This window comes from Gymnoscopelus braueri, assembly GCF_963280865.1.
Source record: "Gymnoscopelus braueri genome assembly, chromosome: 15".
Taxonomy (NCBI): Eukaryota; Metazoa; Chordata; class Actinopteri; order Myctophiformes; family Myctophidae; genus Gymnoscopelus; species Gymnoscopelus braueri.
Window position 1 is genome coordinate 50,170,332 of NC_137620.1, and position 18,777 is coordinate 50,189,108.

The following is an 18,777-nucleotide window of genomic DNA, read 5'->3' on the forward strand; positions in this document are numbered from 1 at the left end:
GATGGGAGCATCTCTAGTCTGTCTGACTGACGTATAGATGTGAGCACAGAGTTACATGGTTTCAGTCTACATAAAATACATCAAATGTAAGAGAGTCTGGATGTCTTAGTTTTGATGAACATATATCAGTCAATTTCTCTCTTAGCTGGATAAGAACTGACCCTGTGTCTGTTATGATAAACAACTGACTGTGTGTGTGTGTGTGTGTGTGTGTGTGTGTGTGTTCCAGGGGGGTGAGAAGTGACCCCAGGTCCATCATAGAGTACAGAGATCTGGACGCTCCAGAAGACATGGACTTTTTTTAAAACCACAAAAGAAGAACTTTTTTTTTAATCATTACTTTTTTAATCCCCCCCCCCTCTCTCTCTCTAGTTCTCTCTCTCTCTGTCTCTCTCTTTCTCTCTCTCTCTCATTTCTCTCTCATTTATCTCTCTCTCCCTCCCTCTCTTTCTCCGTCTTTAACTTGTTTATTTTTATTTTCTATTTCTTTAAAACAACTAGTGTCTAGTCGTGTGTGTGTGTGTGTGTGTGTGTGTGTGTGTGTGTGTGTGTGTGTGTGTGTGTGTGCATAAGGACCAGGGTGTGTGTCATCATGTGATGAAGATGTTTTGATGTCCTGAATGTCTTCCTCCTTCAATAAAGATCTGCTGTCAACACGCTGTGGGCCTGGATTTATTATCTATGTTTATAGTAGTTACTGTTACAATGATGATGTGTGAGTGTGTTGCTGTTATATCTACTGACTCACCTACCAGTGAGGAGCCTCCACCGGGAGGACGTAGAGCCTTCATCGTCCTAACTCCTCCCTCCCAACACTCCCCGCTGACATGCTCCGCCCCCCCAGTCCATAGGAGTACATACAGTGATGAACACGGGTCAGATGTGTTGGTGTAGACGCCGTGGATTCAAACCCTCAGCCTGCATGGTGGTGGACAGGTACTTTACCACTGCACCACCCGAGCACTAACCATGACGGTACCATGTTTACCATACAATCTGTCTTTAACCCATTAAGACCAGGAAAACATCTGTCATTTTACATTCTTTAACCTTTGGGCTTTTCAAAGACAGCAGATCTACAAGCTCATGAGCTTGTAGATCTGCTGTTTTTAGAAAAATCATGAAAATCTGTGCAAATATATATATATTTTTTAAAGCTAATATTTTTAACTCAATTCTTCGCTTCTACGGGGGTCCCTGGAACAACATAATTTGAGATGGGGGTCCACAGCCAAATACATTTTGGGGGTCGTTCACATGAAAAAGTTTGAGAACCATTGATTTTACCAACATACGTTTAAAAAAACTAAAACATTTTAGGATTTAGAAGACATTTATAGAATCCCCAGAATCAAATATTTGAGTTACAAATGTTCACTTTAAAGAATATATATATTTAAAGATTCACGATTTTGAAAAAATAGCCACATAAATCTAAAAATGACACACGGATGGGTTCCCGGTCTTTATGGATTAAGGGTGCGCTCACATCGAACTTTAATTCTGCCATTATGCTTTGTAATCAAAACAGAGCATTTTTTAGTGAAAATCCGTGTATGGTAACAAACGCTCCCATTGAAAAGTATTGGCAGAATTTCGGTTCTGACTGCACTCTAAAGGGGTATTTCACTATCTAGGGTCTGGGGTCATTTTAACGTCTAGTGTAGCTTTAGTGTTGCACCCCAGACACTTTATAGTTGGTTGATTCAATATCGAGCAATACTTTTTCAAAGAAAAACTAAACTATGAACAAAAAAAACAAAAAATCGAAATGACAGAAGTAAGGAGATTTTTAGCTAAATTATTTTAGCACGATTGCAATTATTGGCAATACATTTATGTACAATGTGGGGAGATGGAGAGCAAGGAGAAGAAAAAAAAAATCAAACATGAAAAAAAGCATGTAAAAGAGAACAAGATATCTACTGCTTACGGTGTGAAAGTGGTGACGGGTCCATTTGGTTTCATTTTACCCTCAAGAAGAGTTAAACTATTGTTAAACATCTGCATTACTTAATTAAAAGACGTCTACACAATTAGAGAATGTAGAAGAATTGTTATTTTTGATCAACGTTTGCCTGTCGTCTCCTATTGGTGCCACAATACAGCATGGATGAAATTGTGGACAAAATGTTATCCAACGATAACAACATATTCTAAGTTGTGGCTCTGAGAGTCTCAGGTCCGTGGCTCAAATGCCCAATAAATAATGGACCTTGGATATGAAAAGGGTTGAAAACCACTGCTCTACATTTATGAATCTGAGTGACGTACGTGTCTACTCCTTCTTTACATGTCCTTCCTTATGTGTCCACTCCTTCTTTACATGTCTTTGCCCCGACCCTTTACTCTACACTTACGTAGCTCATCTGGACTGAATCACAGCTGCACCGCTGTGTTTAATTTGATTGATTGAATCCTGAATACTGAAGCACATGAAAGTACAGTTCAGATATAAGGTCAACTAAATGGGATTAAAACAAAAAAAAAAGCCCATGGCTTGTTTCAAATGGGGTCTTTTGTACTCAATTCATAGTGACATTAAATGACTGATCGTGTACACGACTATGCAGAACATCATATAAACAGTTTTAAAATAAAAATAAGAAAAACAAAAATATGAACAGTATAACAGGTTCTCCTGAAGGTACTCTCCTTCACTACTTTTGGTAGGGCATTCCACATTTTTGTTGTATAGCAACTGTTATCTGTTCCGAAGTGAGGCTACTATGGACCACAGCTATAAAACTGCTATCATTACTATTATATATTATACTATATATATTATTATACTGTTACTGTAACGTGAATTATAGGCTATAGATTTTGGAGCTTCATCGAATAAATAAAAAAATGTAATGTGCAAAATGGGTAGGACTAATGGAAACACTTGCCGAATAGGTTTTGAGGTAGAAAGCATTATTACTAACATAACTTGGCCTAATATTTATAATTTGTAGGTAGGCCTGTGAGTAGAAGCCACGTGGGTTTTAATGCACATCCACCTACCGAAGAACACATTCAGATGATAAACTGTTGTAATGCTGTATGTCCGTGGACATGATGATAACAATAATTATTATCTCACTTTTATTAAATTACCAAATGAGCAAATCAATAAAAATCATGAATCAAAGCAGTCAAATCCTTGAAATGTTTATCAAAAGCCTTTACGTTCTTAAGCATCTGTAATTTTGACAAATTGATATATTTGCCGTAGACCCCCATCTGAAAATGCTTTGTTCCAGGGACCCCCTTGGGTGGTGCTTGTCCTTAATGATGCGCTTGGCTTTGACCACGCTTTTTATACAGTTCCTAGAGCGCTCCCATTATGCGCTCTGCTGATCGTACTACTCGCTGTAGGCTGATCTTTTCTCGGGGAGTACCGTTCCCATACACCATCCCGTGACACAGCCTGTTAGGACGCCTAAAAAAATGTGTGACTTGCTTGTGACTTGCCCAAGCAAGTCACATAGTCCATGAGCCAGACAAGATTTCATTATCGAAAGAGTGGGCAAAACCAAACCTATATTAAATTGTTCATAGGGTCAATACGAGTAAATAAATATATGATAACCTCTCCACTGGAGCAGCTTTTTCATGGTTATCACACATTTTGTTATTTTTCCCATACGTACATGACAGGTGAAAAAATGACAACATTTAAAAAAGAGTTATCATAATGAAACTTCCTGAGTTGATTACTTACATGAAGACAATGATTTATCGTATTACAAGTTTTCTGAAATTGTATATTTAAATATGCAAATTGGGCATTAGGAAAGTATGCCCGAATTTGCATAACTTTCCAGAATCAACATTAGAACATTGGACAAAGCCAGAGTCGACATTCTTATTTAATTTTGTTAAGATGTTGGAGTCAAAGGTTTTTAACGAGGGAATATTCAATATCTGGCTCAATTTTTGGGCTCTGGCTCATGGACTAAATGCTTAATTTGCATATTTAAATATACAATTTCAGAAAACTTGTAATACGATAAATCATTGTCCTCATGTAAGTAATCAACTGGGGAAGATTCATTATGATAGCTATTTTTTTAATTTTGTCATTTTTTCACCTGTCATGTACGTATGGGGAAAATAACAAAATGTGTGATAACTATGAAAAAGCTGCTCCTGTGGAGAGGTTATCATATATTTATTTACTCGTATTGACCCTATGAACAATTTAATATAGGTTTGGTTTTGCCCACTCTTTCGATAATCATTGCTCAATTTTGGGGCTCTGGCTCATGGACTAACAAGCAAGTCACACATGCTTGGGTGTAGCCCTAGGTCTTTGAGCTTTGTGTCAAGTATTGCTGGGACAATGGTGTTGAATGCTGAGCTGTAGTCCACCAACAGCATACGTACATATTTGTCCTTCAGCAGCTTGTTGTCCATGTGCGAGAGGACGGTGTGGAGAGCCATGGCAATAGCGTCATCGTGGATCTGTTTTGGTTTCCACTCAAATCTCTTATTTAAAAGTGAGTTTATAGAATAGCCTTTAAAAGCGACCCAACGCAACCCACGGCTCTGGTTTTGGTGGCAATAATATTATAGGTTCCATGGAGGCCAGCAACATTGAATAATGATATAAAGTTGATGCATCTATCCAACAGGGAAAAGTCTGCGGCTTCTGACAAAGAGCACATTATGGCCAGAGCCTGCTGACTGCCTCAGACCTCGTTGGCACATCAAAGGCAGTCAGAGCCGTGGAACAGATGAAAGTGTTGTTAATTAATGGCTTAAATAGGAGAACTGATGGTCACAATTTCACCAATTTCAATCGTCGAGTCAGGCTATAGGCCTACTTTACATTAGACCATTTTTTCTTCTCTTTTTTTACACCTATAATTCCGGGCTGCAGCCCACCCTAGCCCAATGGTAAATCCGGCCCTTAGAGACGTGTGTTTTCAATAAGTCTAAAATTCAATAGGACATTATCAGTCAGGCTTCAAGTGGTTAATAAAAACATGGGGGTAAAAGTTCCTTTTACATAAAGGTTTGGCGCCCCCCTTGTAGTAACTCTGAGATCCCCCTAGGGGTTTTAAAGTGTTTTAAAGTTAAATACCATTTTAAGCCAAAAGTAGTGAAAATACCTGATTCCATGCTCTCAACCTTGCATCACATTTTGTGAGCTTGTAGATCTGCTATTTTTGCTATCTATCTTTTTTGATTTGATTTTTTTTCATTTGTTATGAAATTCTAAACATATACATGCCAGGTTTAAATTAGTTAACAGTTTGATCCAACAGTAACCTTTCTACCAACATGTTTTAAGAGTGATGGTTTCAGTATATTATTTTTGTTTTGGAAAATCTTCCAGGAGAGTAGATTTCCTGAAAGTGGTTGGAAATGAAGAGGAAGTACAGAAGCACTCCAGAAATCCAGACCAGAACCTCATGACAGGATTGGACGAGTATGCTGAGAGGGGACTGTTTGATGAATGGAAAGACAAAATGAAAGACAAGGTAACTGAAGCATCTTTAGAGGTTAACATGTCTTTATGTCTATTAGACTAGTCCAAGGGTTCCCAAACCTTTCAGGCTATAGACCCCCAAAATAATCATATTTGAACTGGGGACCCCCCAAAATAATCATATTTGAACTGGGGACCCCCCATAATAATCATATTTGAACTGGGGACCCCCCATAATAATCATATTTGAACTAAGGACCCCGCAACCCCGATAAGCACTTGGAATTGTAGGAGTTGAGGCATTGAATCGTATTTGACTCGGTTCCACAGATGAATATTGTGAAAATAGCCGATCTACAAGCTTCTAGATCGGCTATTTTCACAATATTTGCCTCTTTCTTATATAATTTGTCAATTTGGCCAATGTTTGAGCACTTTTTATAGTTTAGTTTGTTTCTTTATTTCTTTCTTTGGTTATAATCCCCTCCCCTCCTTAACCCCTCCTCCCTATGAATTCATCCGATACCTTCATTTCTTTCTTTTTATTTCTTCCTTCTTCAAGAGGTAGGTGTTCTTTACCGTGTTCTCTGTCATGACGTTAGAAATGGAATTAATAATGATTTAATCAGTATAATTATGATGATAGCCTCAGATCATATCTGTATGTGATTTTATTGCTCTCGAGTCAAACAACCATTTTGTTTCAGAGTCTTGTACAGTAACTTGTAGGAGCACGACTCAAAAGTATTATTATGTGAAGAGAAAACACTTAAAGTCTTTTCATTGTTTTATTTTCCTCACCCGGAGGAACAACCGACATGTTGAGACACTTCCTCTGGCTGGCTGAGTGGAAACACATGAGGTTTATTTGAAAATAGACATTTTGTCATGTACTGTACAGGCCACACCTTGGCCATTTGTGTGAATCGAGCATATTCAAGCAACATTTCCATATCGATTAAATCTAAAGTATATCATGTGTGTGAATCGAGCAGATCCAAGGAAAATGTCCATGTCGATTGTATAGTTGATTGTATTGTTGATTGATCGCACGGGCAATTCACAAGAAAAAGAGGGATGTTGTGGACGAACTTCTAAATAAAACCTGTGTTAACTAATCATGATACGAGGGGAAGATGACGTTAACAAAGTTTGTGACTCGCTCCGCTAAACTTTTTTTTTGTGTGAGTGTGTTTGTGTGTGTATTTGAAAAACATTACAGCCACATCAGAGAGAAAAACATTACAGCCACATCAGAGAGAAAAACATTACAGCCACATCAGAGAGAGAGAGAGAGAGAGAGAGAGAGAGAGAGAGAAAAAGGAGAGCCTGGAAAAAAAAGTTTCGGCACCACAACCCCCGCCATCCGTTAACTCTTCAGTGAGTGCAGAGAGGAAGAGAGAGAAGAAAATGGGTCTTTAATGGCAGCAGAATATGTGGAGTTCATTAATGTGTACATGGTAGCAGTAGGCTATAGGCTACAGCAGAGACAGTACAGAGTTCATTAATGTGGACATGGTAGCAGTAGGCTATAGGATACAGCAGAGACAGTACAGAGTTCATTAATGTGGACATGGTAGCAGTAGGCTATAGGATACAGCAGAGACAGTACAGAGTTCATTAATGTGGACATGGTAGCAGTAGGCTATAGGATACAGCAGAGACAGTACAGAGTTCATTAATGTGGACATGGTAGCAGTAGGCTATAGGATACAGCAGAGACAGTACAGAGTTCATTAATGTGGACATGGTAGCAGTAGGCTATAGGATACAGCACAGACAGTACAGAGTTCATTAATGTAGACATGGTAGCAGTAGGCTATAGGCTACAGCAGAGACAGTACATAGTTCATTAATGTGGACATGGTAGCAGTAGGCTATAGGATACAGCAGTACAGAGGCGCTCTGCCAGACGATATTGGTGCCAGGAAATACTCTTCATTCTCTGTCTCGCTCGCTCCCTCCCTCCCTCTCTCGCTCCCTCGCTCGCTCCCTCCCTCTAGAACAAAGTGACGTGTAGTATCTGTTAGTAAGGATGTAGTATTTTGCTCTGAAGGAGAAGAAAAAGTGATTACACTTAAATCAGGAAGGCTCATGCTCGTATTAGGTGTTTAGAGGCAAGAATAAAGGCACTGACTATACGTCCTGGACGACAAAGTTCAGAGGATCATCACAAACACAAGTTGCAATATTTTCACTTGTTAAACATTGTACTTAAGTACAGTAGTTGAGTAAATGTACTTAGTTACTTTCCACCACTGCCCACATCCCGTTTTTTTCCGATCCCCCACCTCCTTCAAATACTATCAGAGACACAGCTGTGTAACACAGCCTCAACCTTCTCTAAAGTTGGCCATATATTTCACTTTTATCTAATTACAGTCAACACTGAAAAGAAAACGGTCTGTGCGTACATGTTGAAACACATTTACAGTGAAGACAGTAGAGAGCATCATGGAAATATAATGTTCTATTAACATGAGTCAATGAGTAAATATCTTTAAAATACTGAGTATCTGGTCTGTTTGCATGCCTGATCTGTTCATGTTTAGAAATTCATACATTGGCTCTTTACCAAGTAGTTTTTGAATGACTGAAGTCACCAGGCTAATATGTAATAATATAGAGCCACACATCTGGGTGTCTTTCGGCCTTTGTTCATGACAGGTACATTTGTTTATTTAATTTCATATTATTTTAACAAATAATATGAATTATTATCATGTTCCTACTTCCTCAAAGGAGAGAGGAGTTGAATCATTAAAACTATGAATGTGTCTCTTTGTTCCAATAGGGTTTTATCAACACACACAGACATCAACACTTCACTCCAACAGACACTGACTGGCTGTTAGACAAACATCACAAACAACTACACAACTGCTCCAGATACCAGGTAACTTTGATTTTATTGCTCATGAGTCAAACAACCATTTTGTTTCTGCAGAGTCTTGTACAGTACTAGCCCTGTGATGTGTGTCTGTGATCTTACACACATTTTATGTATTCCAAATACACAGCCATAGATCGGTCACACCCGCACACGGTTAGCAGCTGATCTGTGCGGCATTAAAGTGCTTTGCGCTGCGTTTGTACTCACCCAATAATTAATTCTTAAGACTTGGAGTCAGATATTGTCCTCTAGTTTCATATCCATTTGAAAGTTCTGCCAGAAAACGTGTGTCAAATATCTCCACTTTTCCATGAGCTGCACACGGACGACTTACTGTCCGGACGAGGGGCCTGACATGAGTGAAGGACTGAATATATCTAAACTTCCTTTGGGAAGCACAAATGTTTGGGGCACACAATGGGCAGGTGGTGTGATTCATTACCCCGCACCAATCACAACGCACCTGTTAATTGTGTGGCCCATACGTTTTTGCTTCCCTGTCAATTTTTCATGATCAGAGGAAGTTTTAATAAATTCGGTCCTTCACTCATGTCGGGCCCCTCGCCCGTACAGAAAGTCGTCCGTGTGCAGCTCATGGAAAAGTGGAGATATTTGACTAAACTCACGTTTTCTGGCAGAACTTTCAAATGGATATGAAACTAGAGGATAATATCTGACTCCAAGTCTTAGGAATTAATTATTGGGTGAGTACAGACGCAGCTTAGAGCACTTTAATGCAGCACAGATCACTCTGCTAACCGCACGCGGGTGGGACCGATCTATGGCTGTGGATTTTAAATACAGTAGATGAAATGTATGTAAGATCACAGACATTCTAGAGCTAGTAATGGACGTGCCTTGCTCATGAGTAGCAACACTCCAAGAACAAAATAAAACACTTCTAGGAGCACGGCTCAAAAGTATTATTATGTGAAGAGAAAACACTTGAAGTCTTTTCATTGTTTTATTTTCCTCACCCGGAGGAACAACCGACATGTTGAGACTCTTCTGGCCGAGTGGAAACACATGAGGTTTCTTTGAAACAGACATTTTGTTTGAGTCATGTGATGTACTGTACAGGCCTCACTCTGTGTGTGTGTGTGTGTGTGTGTGTGTGTGTGTGTGTGTGTGCGTGTGATTTATGGTGGTGTTTTTGTTTTTAGAAATAGCCCACAGGCCCTACATTTTTGTGAAGGCAATTATTTGCAAACTGTATGGAGTATCAATTATAGACACACAGTATGGAGTATCAATTCTATGCAAACCAATCCAATCCATTTTATTTATATACTGTAGCACATTTTACAACTCAAGGTTTCCACAGCACTGCACAGAAAATCTAAAAGCTAAAAACACTATATAAGATAAAACACAGAAAAACAACAGTAAATACACACAGTAAGATAAGTAACACAAATAAACAAAAAGGAGACACATCACTAAAACATACAAGACACAGCAGTGTCAGCAGAAACAAAGCAAAAACCACAGAACTCTCAAACAGGATCAAAAGCCAAGGTATAAAGGAGGGACTTAAAGGAGGAGTTCACCCAAATAATTACTTATTTTCTATCAATTGCACACCCCATGAAGCCTTAATTTCATGAATTTATTTTAGTTTTTGTGGCATTCCTAAGACAATAATTTGATGACCGTGTGTATTTCCGGTAGGAGACACAAATAATATACTTTGTGTCTCCTACCGGATACATTAGCCGGTAGGAGATGGGAATCAAATTATTAGCTTAGGAATGCGACAAAAACAAAAAAGAATCCATGGATTCAAGGCTTCATAGGGTGTGCAATTGATAGAAAATAAGTTATTTTTTGGGTGAACTCCTCCTTTAAGGTGACATTTAAACGTCTCGATGGTGGGGGTCAGGTTGATATAGGAGGGGATCTCATTCCATAATGTGGGGGTATTTATGTTGGCTTAAACCAAGCCTCCATTACACGTCTTCAGTTAGTCCAACATGCTGCAACACGTCTCTTAACTGAAACCCGCTAGCGTGACCACATTACACCCTTTCTGGCTTCACTTCACTGGCTCCCTGTTTGCTTCAGAATGGATTTTAAGATGTTATTGTTTGTTTTTAAATCCTTATTGGTTTGACATCTCAGGATCTCTCTGAACTTCTAGTAGTTTATACTCCCCCAAGGTCATTGTGGTCTGTGGGCCAGTTGAAACTTGAGGTCCCAAAGACATGTTTAAAGACCAGAGGTGACCGAGCCTTTTCAGCATTACAGTATTACATTACATACATCTGGAGATTAAAGCATGAATCACATTCTCAAAATCATTTAATGAAACACAGACTTGATTTGAGCAAGCAGCCTCTGATGATAAAAACTGGATCTGACCACAGCATTTATCTGACAAATTATAGACAAACAGTGTGTTGTTTAGAACAAGGGTTCCCAAACCTTTCAGGCCTTGATCCCCCCAAAATGATCATATTTGAACTGGGGACCCCCCACCCTGACAAGCACTTGGAATTGTAGTAGTTGAGACATTACATTTAGTTTGACACGGTTCGGCAATGCGAGGCGTTGTCAGATTGTAGATCGGCTATTTTCACAATTGTTGTCTCTTTCTTAGGTAATAATGGACAATTTAAACAATGTTTAACAATTTATTTTTTATAGCTTGTGGGTTACTTTTGACGTAGTAATGATCTTATTATTAGTTTATCTTCGTTTTTTTAAATCTACTTAATTTTAAAGATTGAAAAGGTCTTAAAGTCATTCAATATTGAGACGCCACGATGTGACGTGTTGCGAGCTTATGTATCTGCTATTTTCACTACTTAAGTTACAAATAGTAATTCATTATTATATTATTATTATTATATTAATGATATTGCTTTTACAAATAGTAATTAATTATTATCATGTTCCTACTTCCTCAAAGGAGAGAGGAGTTGAATCATTAAAACTATGAATGTGTCTCTTTGTTCCAATAGGGTTTTATCAACACACACAGACATCAACACTTCACTCCAACAGACACTGACTGGCTGTTAGACAAACATCACAAACAACTACACACCTGCTCCAGATACCAGGTAACTTTATTTTATTTTATTGCTCATGAGTCAAACAACCATTTTGTTTCTGCAGAGTCTTGTACTGTACGTGCCTTGCTCATGAGTAGCAACACTCCAAGAACAAAATAAAAACACTTCTAGGAGCACGGCTCAAAAGTATTATTATGTGAAGAGAAAACACTCAAAGTCTTTTCATTGTTTTATTTTCCTCACCCGGAGGAACAACCGACGTGTTGTGATTCCTGCATTCTACCTCTGGCTGGCTGAGTGGAAACACATGCGGTTTGTTTGAACCATGTCATATACTGTACAGGCCACACCTTTTGTGTGAATATTTAGACCAGTGGTTACCAACATGTTCCGGATCAGAGCCCATGTTAAGAGGTCAGATGGGTGGGCCGTGTGGATGAATACCAGCACATTTAGGAGTACTATAGTGAAAGACCTTTTCCATGACGGCCCAGTAGGTTTAGGTGGATTTGTGTGTTTGACAGCACTGTGCTGTATGACAGCTCTATCATCAGTGTTGTGTTGGATTCATGTTAATGTGTATTTTCAGACATTTAACCTCTTAAACCCTCAATACTTAGTACATTTGACCTTTCACTTTGTTTGCAGGTTGATCCCACTTCTAAGCATTTTGGGACGGCCATAGCTGAGCCCGCCTAGAACTCCGGAGGTCCCGGAGGTCACAGGTACTTTTCTAGCTCTCAGCAGTGGTGGAAGAAGTACTCACATGTTTTACTTAAGTAAAAGCATCAATACTGCAATATAGAAATACTCTGTTACAAGTAATAGTCTGGAATTCAAAATGTACTTGAGTAAAATCATCATCATGCAGAATATGTCCCATTTCAAAGTTTGGGATACACTACTACTACTACTACTACATTTAGCATATACTACTACTACTACAGGAAGAGAGAAGCGTTGCAAACACTCCCCCGGCCTCGTTTAACATCAAAGCTACAGTAATGTCAGCTTGTTCTAGAGGAATCAATTCTAATGAGAAAACATACGTTTACATTACCAAAGCAAGTGTCACAACATCATTAAAACTATTTTAGAACATGGAGACAGTATGTAGAGATGGAGGGGTACAGCATTGTGTTAAACAGAGGTGTGTGTGTGTGTGTGTGTGTGTGTGTGTGTGTGTGTGTGTGTGTGTGTGTGTGTGTGTGTGTGTGTGTGTGTGTGTGTGTGTGTGTGTGTGTGTGTGTGTGTGTGTGTGTGTGTTATAATAGAAATATGAATAATAATAATATTCCATTCAGGTGAAGTTTTAGATAATTTATTAGGAAGATTTCAGCAGAGCAAACAGCATACAGATCAGACAGAGCTCTGGCATCCTGGCCAGAGCTTGGGCCCCGTAGGGCAGAAGCCTGAACCTCATCTAACACAGTTCTTTATACTCCACATTGTACCAAAGATGCTATTCTAAATGGTCATATAAGGTATGGGCTAAAGATAAGAGCGACACATACACAGTTACACAAATACACATAGCTGAGACAGTGAGAGTAGCACTGGGGGAAACAGCTCAGCTGTTAGATTGACAGCTGTAGCTGAGTTGGAATTAGCACATTTATGTGAAACCTTGCTTCAATGAGATAACCACCAATACACAATATATACCCCCCCCCCCCCCGCAATTTAGTTTTTTGCCTTCATAAAATATCAACAGCTACATATGACAAAAGATAGCACGCATTTGTCACCTCCTTTCCTTTAAACTGCAGCACTGATGGTGGTTTATTTGGTAGCATGTTGTAGTGACTGACTGACTGGTTTAACTAGCATTAACTTAACTGTTCAACTATAAGGAAGAGATCCTCCGCTCTAGCTGACACTGTCGTAAGTTTAACAGCCGCCCCTCCCCCTCCCCGTCCCCCCTCCCCCCTCTCCCAGTTCCAAGCAGCAGGCAGACAGACAGACAGACAGACAGTATCACAAGGTTAATTCACTCATCAAACAGTGATGTGACTTGCAAACGACAAAAAAGTGTGTGTGTGTGTGTGTGTGTGTGTGTGTGTGTGTGTGTGTGTGTGTGTGTGTGTGTGTGTGTGTGTGTGTGTGTGTGTGTGTGTGTGTGTGTGTGTGTGTGTGTGTGTGTGTGCAGCATCTATAATAGCACATTCTCTCTGTCCCCCCCTGAGGAGGTGAGACTATGTTTTGCACCCTGTCCTTCCATCCGTGTGTGCGTCCGTCCGTCCGTCCTTCCGTCTGTCAGCGAGCAGCTTATCTCCGGCACCGTGGCCCCATCGCAGTGAAACTGTGCAGAGACTGCAGACACTCTCTGGATGCCAGAGCACATTTTTTTATATTACTCCTACAAATGTTTCCAAACATTACACAAATCGGTACACAGTATCTCTATAGTCAAGTGATTTGTCAGATTTTTCATGTTCCATCCTGATTGGTGAATTCTGAACATTGCTTTAATAGTGTTTGGCCTTTGTGCCTTCAAAACACCTATTCTACGCCAAGTTGCCGTGCCCCTAAAATGATAGGATTCCTGGCCGGCTCATGAATGAAACGACCATTTTGTTTACGTGCCAGACCTGTTTCCTTTTTCATCTTTTTTACACTGATTATCATTTCATAGTGGTGTTGATGGTTTTTATACTGATTATCATTTCATAGTGGTGTTGATGGTTTTTATACTGATTATCATTTCATAATGGTGTTGATGGTTTTTATACTGATTATCATTTCATAATGGTGTTGATGGTTTTTACACTGATTATCATTTCATAATGGTGTTGATGGTTTTTACACTGATTATCATGTCATAATGGTGTTGATGGTTTTCACACTGATTATCATGTCATAATGGTGTTGATGGTTTTTACACTGATTGTCATTTCATAATGGTGTTGATGGTTTTTACACTGATTATCATTTCATAATGGTGTTGATGGTTTTTACACTGATTATCATGTCATAATGGTGTTGATGGTTTTTACACTGATTATCATTTCATAATGGTATTGATGGTTTTTACACTGATTGTCAGTACATGAAGTCACCTCAGATGATACCTGGATACATTATGTTAATGTTTAGACTTTCATACTTTGTCTCTTATCAAGTAGTTTTTAAATGAATGAAGTCACTAGATAAGAACCTGTTGATCTGGGATAATATCCTCCATCTTGAAGCGGCAACAAATATGAATCTGGGTGACGTTTTGCTTTTGTAATTGTAATTCTGTTTCATATTATTCTTACAAATAGTAATTAATTATTATCATGTTCCTACTTCCTCAAAGGAGAGAGGAGTTGAATCATTAAAACTATGAATGTGTCTCTTTGTTCCAATAGGGTTTTATCAACACACACAGATATCAACACTTCACTCCAACAGACACTGACTGGCTGTTAGACAAACATCACAAACAACTACACAACTGCTCCAGATACCAGGTAACTTTATTTTATTGCTCATGAGTCAAATGGCTGTGTATTCCAAATCCACAGCCATAGATCGGTCACACCCGCACACGGTTAGCAGAGTGATCTGCGCTGCATTAAAGTGCTTTGCGCTGCGTTTGTACTCACCCAATAATTAATTCTTAAGACTTGGAGTCAGATATTGTCCTCTAGTTTCATATCCATTTGAAAGTTCTGCCAGAAAACGTGTGTTTAGTCAAATATCTCCACTTTTCCATGAGCTGCACACGGACGACTTACTGTACGGACGAGGGGCCCGGAATGAGTGAAGGACTGAATATATCTAAACTTCCTTTAGGAAGCAAAAATGTTTGGGACACACAATTGGCAGGTGGTGTGATTCATTTTCCCGCACCAATCACAACGCACCTGTCAATTGTGTGGCCCATACGTTTTTGCTTCCCTGTCAATTTTTGATGATCAGAGGAAGTTTTAATAAATTCGGTCCTTCACTCATTCCAGGCCCCTCGCCCGTACAGAAAGTCGTCCGTGTGCAGCTCATGGAAAAGTGGAGATATTTTACTAAACTCACGTTTTCTGGCAGAACTTTCAAATGGATATGAAACTAGAGGATAATATCTGACTCCAAGTCTTAGGAATTAATTATTGGGTGAGACAGGATAATTAACCAACACACATTAAGACACAGCTTAGAGCACTTTAATGCTGCTCAGATCATTCTGCTAACCGAACGCGGGTGGGACCGATCTATGGCTGTGGATTTGAAATAGATGAAATGTATGTAAGATGTGCGTTCTACCTCTGGTTGGCTGAGTGGAAACACATGAGGTGTGTGTGTGTGCGTGTGTGTGTGCGTGTGTGCGTGTGCTTGCGTGCGTGCATGCGTGCGTGCGTGCGTGCGTGCGTGCGTGCGTGCGTGCGTGCGTGCGTGTGTGTGTGGCCTGCTTCCCTCCATAACAGTTATTATTGTATCTGTAGGATTACGTCTGAAAGGGAGTGCAGGAAATGGAGTTGGTACTACAGACTGATTGCGTTTGTGGCGCCCCCTATGGGCAGATTGTATTTAGTTTTTATCCACAAGTTTCCTAGGGGTTGTGGGCATCACTTCCTGTCGATTTCTTTGGATTTCATTGGATCAAATTGACAGGAAGTGATGCCCACAATTCCCTAGGAAACTTGTGGATATGATTTATGGTGGTTGTTTTGTTTTGTTGTTAAAAATAGCCCCTCCCACACTTTTGTGAAGGCAATTATAGACGAACAGTATGTTGTTTATAGCAAGCGTTCCCACACTTTTCAGGCTGTGACCCCCAAAATAATCCTATTTGAACTGGGGACCCCCCAAAATAATCCTATTTGAACTGGGGACCCCCCAAAATAATCCTATTTGAACTGGGGACCCCCCAAAACAATCATATTTTAACTGGGGACCCCCCAAAATAATCATATCTGAACTGGGGACCCCCCGCCCTGACAAGCACTTGGAATTGTAGGAGTTGAGGCATTTAATTTAGTTTGACTCGGTTTCACAGATAAATATTGTGAAAATAACCGATCTACAAGCTCGCAATGCGAGGCGTTGTGAGCTTGTAGATCTACTATTTTCAAAAATTGTCTTAGGTAATATTTTTTTTTAGAGGTAAAAGGTCTTAAAAGTCCTTAAATTGTAACTTTATGAATGTGCAGATACTCTGTATACACTTATACTGTGTGTTGGATTGTTTACTGTTGAGAGATAAAACTATGTTGCACATTAAGCTAATCATCTTGGGACCACCCAAAATAATCTGGGGACCCCCTGGGGGTCCGGACCCCCAGTTTGGGGACCACTGGTTTAGAGGCCCCTCAATGTGAGAGTAAAATCCGGGGCAGATCAGACACTGATAATGGGCCACGCCCACAAACTGTGGCGTCAATCGTAGCCAATCAGAATTGAATATGAACTAGAACAGTTTTATAGCCACAGGTCTCCACCAGGCCGGGTTGTCTACCCAGGGCCCACACACTGTGGAAGAAAGTCATAGCCAATATGATACATCTTGATCACATGACCTGAGAGATAATGTGTATCGATTTGTGTGAGTTTAAGACTAAATGTGTAGAATTATCCTCTGTCTTATGGAGCAGATAGCAGAGTGGTTTATAAGACTAAATGTGTAGAGGTATCCTCTGTCTTATGGAGCAGATAGCAGAGTGGTTAATAAGACTAAATGTGTAGAAGTATCCTCTGTCTTATGGAGCAGATAGCAGAGTGGTTAATAAGACTAAATGTGTAGAAGTATCCTCTGTCTTATAGAGCAGATAGCAGAGTGGTTAATAAGACTAAATGTGTAGAAGTATCCTCTGTCTTATGGAGCAGATAGCAGAGTGGTAAATGTGTAGAAGTATCCTCTGTCTTATGGAGCAGATAGCAGAGTGGTTAATAAGACTAAATGTGTAGAAGTATCCTCTGTCTTATGGATCATATAGCAGAGTGGTTAATAAGACTAAATGTGTAGAAGTGTCCTCTGTCTTATAGAGCAGATGGCAGAGTGGTTAATAGACTAAATGTGTAGAAGTATCCTCTGTCTTATAGAGCAGATAGCAGAGTGGTTAATAAGACTAAATGTGTAGAAGTATCCTCTGTCTTATGGAGCAGATAGCAGAGTGGTTAATAAGACTAAATGTGTAGAAGTATTCTCTGTCTTATGGAGCAGATAACAGAGTGGTTAATAGACTAAATGTGTAGAAGTATCCTCTGTCTTATGGAGCAGATAGCAGAGTGGTTAATAAGACTAAATGTGTAGAAGTATTCTCTGTCTAATGGAGCAGATAACAGAGTGGTTAATAAGACTAAATGTGTAGAAGTATTCTCTGTCTTATGGAGCAGATAACAGAGTGGTTAATAGACTAAATGTGTAGAAGTATCCTCTGTCTTATGGAGCAGATAGCAGAGTGGTTAATAAGACTAAATGTGTAGAAGTATCCTCTGTCTTATAGAGCAGATAGCAGAGTGGTTAATAAGACTAAATGTGTAGAAGTATTCTCTGTCTAATGGAGCAGATAACAGAGTGGTTAATAAGACTAAATGTGTAGAAGTATTCTCTGTCTTATGGAGCAGATAACAGAGTGGTTAATAGACTAAATGTGTAGAAGTATCCTCTGTCTTATGGAGCAGATAGCAGAGTGGTTAATAGACTAAATGTGTAGAAGTATTCTCTGTCTTATGGAGCAGATAACAGAGTGGTTAATAGACTAAATGTGTAGAAGTATCCTCTGTCTTATGGAGCAGATAGCAGAGTGGTTAATAGACTAAATGTGTAGAAGTATCCTCTGTCTTATGGAGCAGATAGCAGAGTGGTTAATAAGACTAAATGTGTAGAAGTATTCTCTGTCTTATGGAGCAGATAACAGAGTGGTTAATAGACTAAATGTGTAGAAGTATCCTCTGTCTTATAGAGCAGATAGCAGAGTGGTTAATAAGACTAAATGTGTAGAAGTATCCTCTGTCTTATGGAGCAGATAGCAGAGTGGTTAATAAGACTAAATGTGTAGAAGTATCCTCTGTCTTATGGAGCAGATAGCAGAGTGGTTAATAGACTAAATGTGTAGAAGTATTCTCTGTCTTATGGAGCAGATAGCAGAGTGGTTAATAGACTAAATGTGTAGAAGTATCCTCTGTCTTATAGAGCAGATAGCAGAGTGGTTAATAAGACTAAATGTGTAGAAGTATCCTCTGTCTTATGGAGCAGATAGCAGAGTGGTTAATAAGACTAAATGTGTAGAAGTATCTTCTGTCTTATAGAGCAGATAGCAGAGTGGTTAATAAGACTAAATGTGTAGAAGTATCCTCTGTCTTATAGAGCAGATAGCAGAGTGGTTAATAAGACTAAATGTGTAGAAGTATCTTCTGTCTTATAGAGCAGATAGCAGAGTGGTTAATAAGACTAAATGTGTAGAAGTATCCTCTGTCTTATAGAGCAGATAGCAGAGTGGTTAATAGACTAAATGTGTAGAAGTATC

The 18,777-nt window shown here is 39.3% G+C and overlaps 2 protein-coding genes across 3 annotated transcripts in view; both read left to right on the forward strand.

The window, feature by feature from the left end:
- LOC308102278 (serrate RNA effector molecule homolog) overlaps positions 1-654 on the forward strand; it is a 35,493-nt gene extending 34,839 nt beyond the window's left edge. The window contains exon 21 of the mRNA XM_080451917.1: positions 230-654. Coding sequence (XP_080308043.1) covers positions 230-305 — 76 coding nt within the window. The 3' untranslated portion in view covers positions 306-654. The remainder of the gene's footprint in view (positions 1-229) is intronic.
- A 7,561-nt stretch (positions 655-8,215) lies between these two features.
- The window catches only part of LOC308102275 (uncharacterized protein), a 98,145-nt gene continuing 87,583 nt past the window's right edge, over positions 8,216-18,777 (forward strand). For both annotated transcript variants that reach the window (XM_080451911.1, XM_080451912.1), the window contains exons 1-4: positions 8,216-8,318; positions 11,279-11,380; positions 11,981-12,057; positions 14,686-14,787. The gene's annotated coding sequence lies outside the window, so the exon portion shown is untranslated. The remainder of the gene's footprint in view (positions 8,319-11,278; positions 11,381-11,980; positions 12,058-14,685; positions 14,788-18,777) is intronic.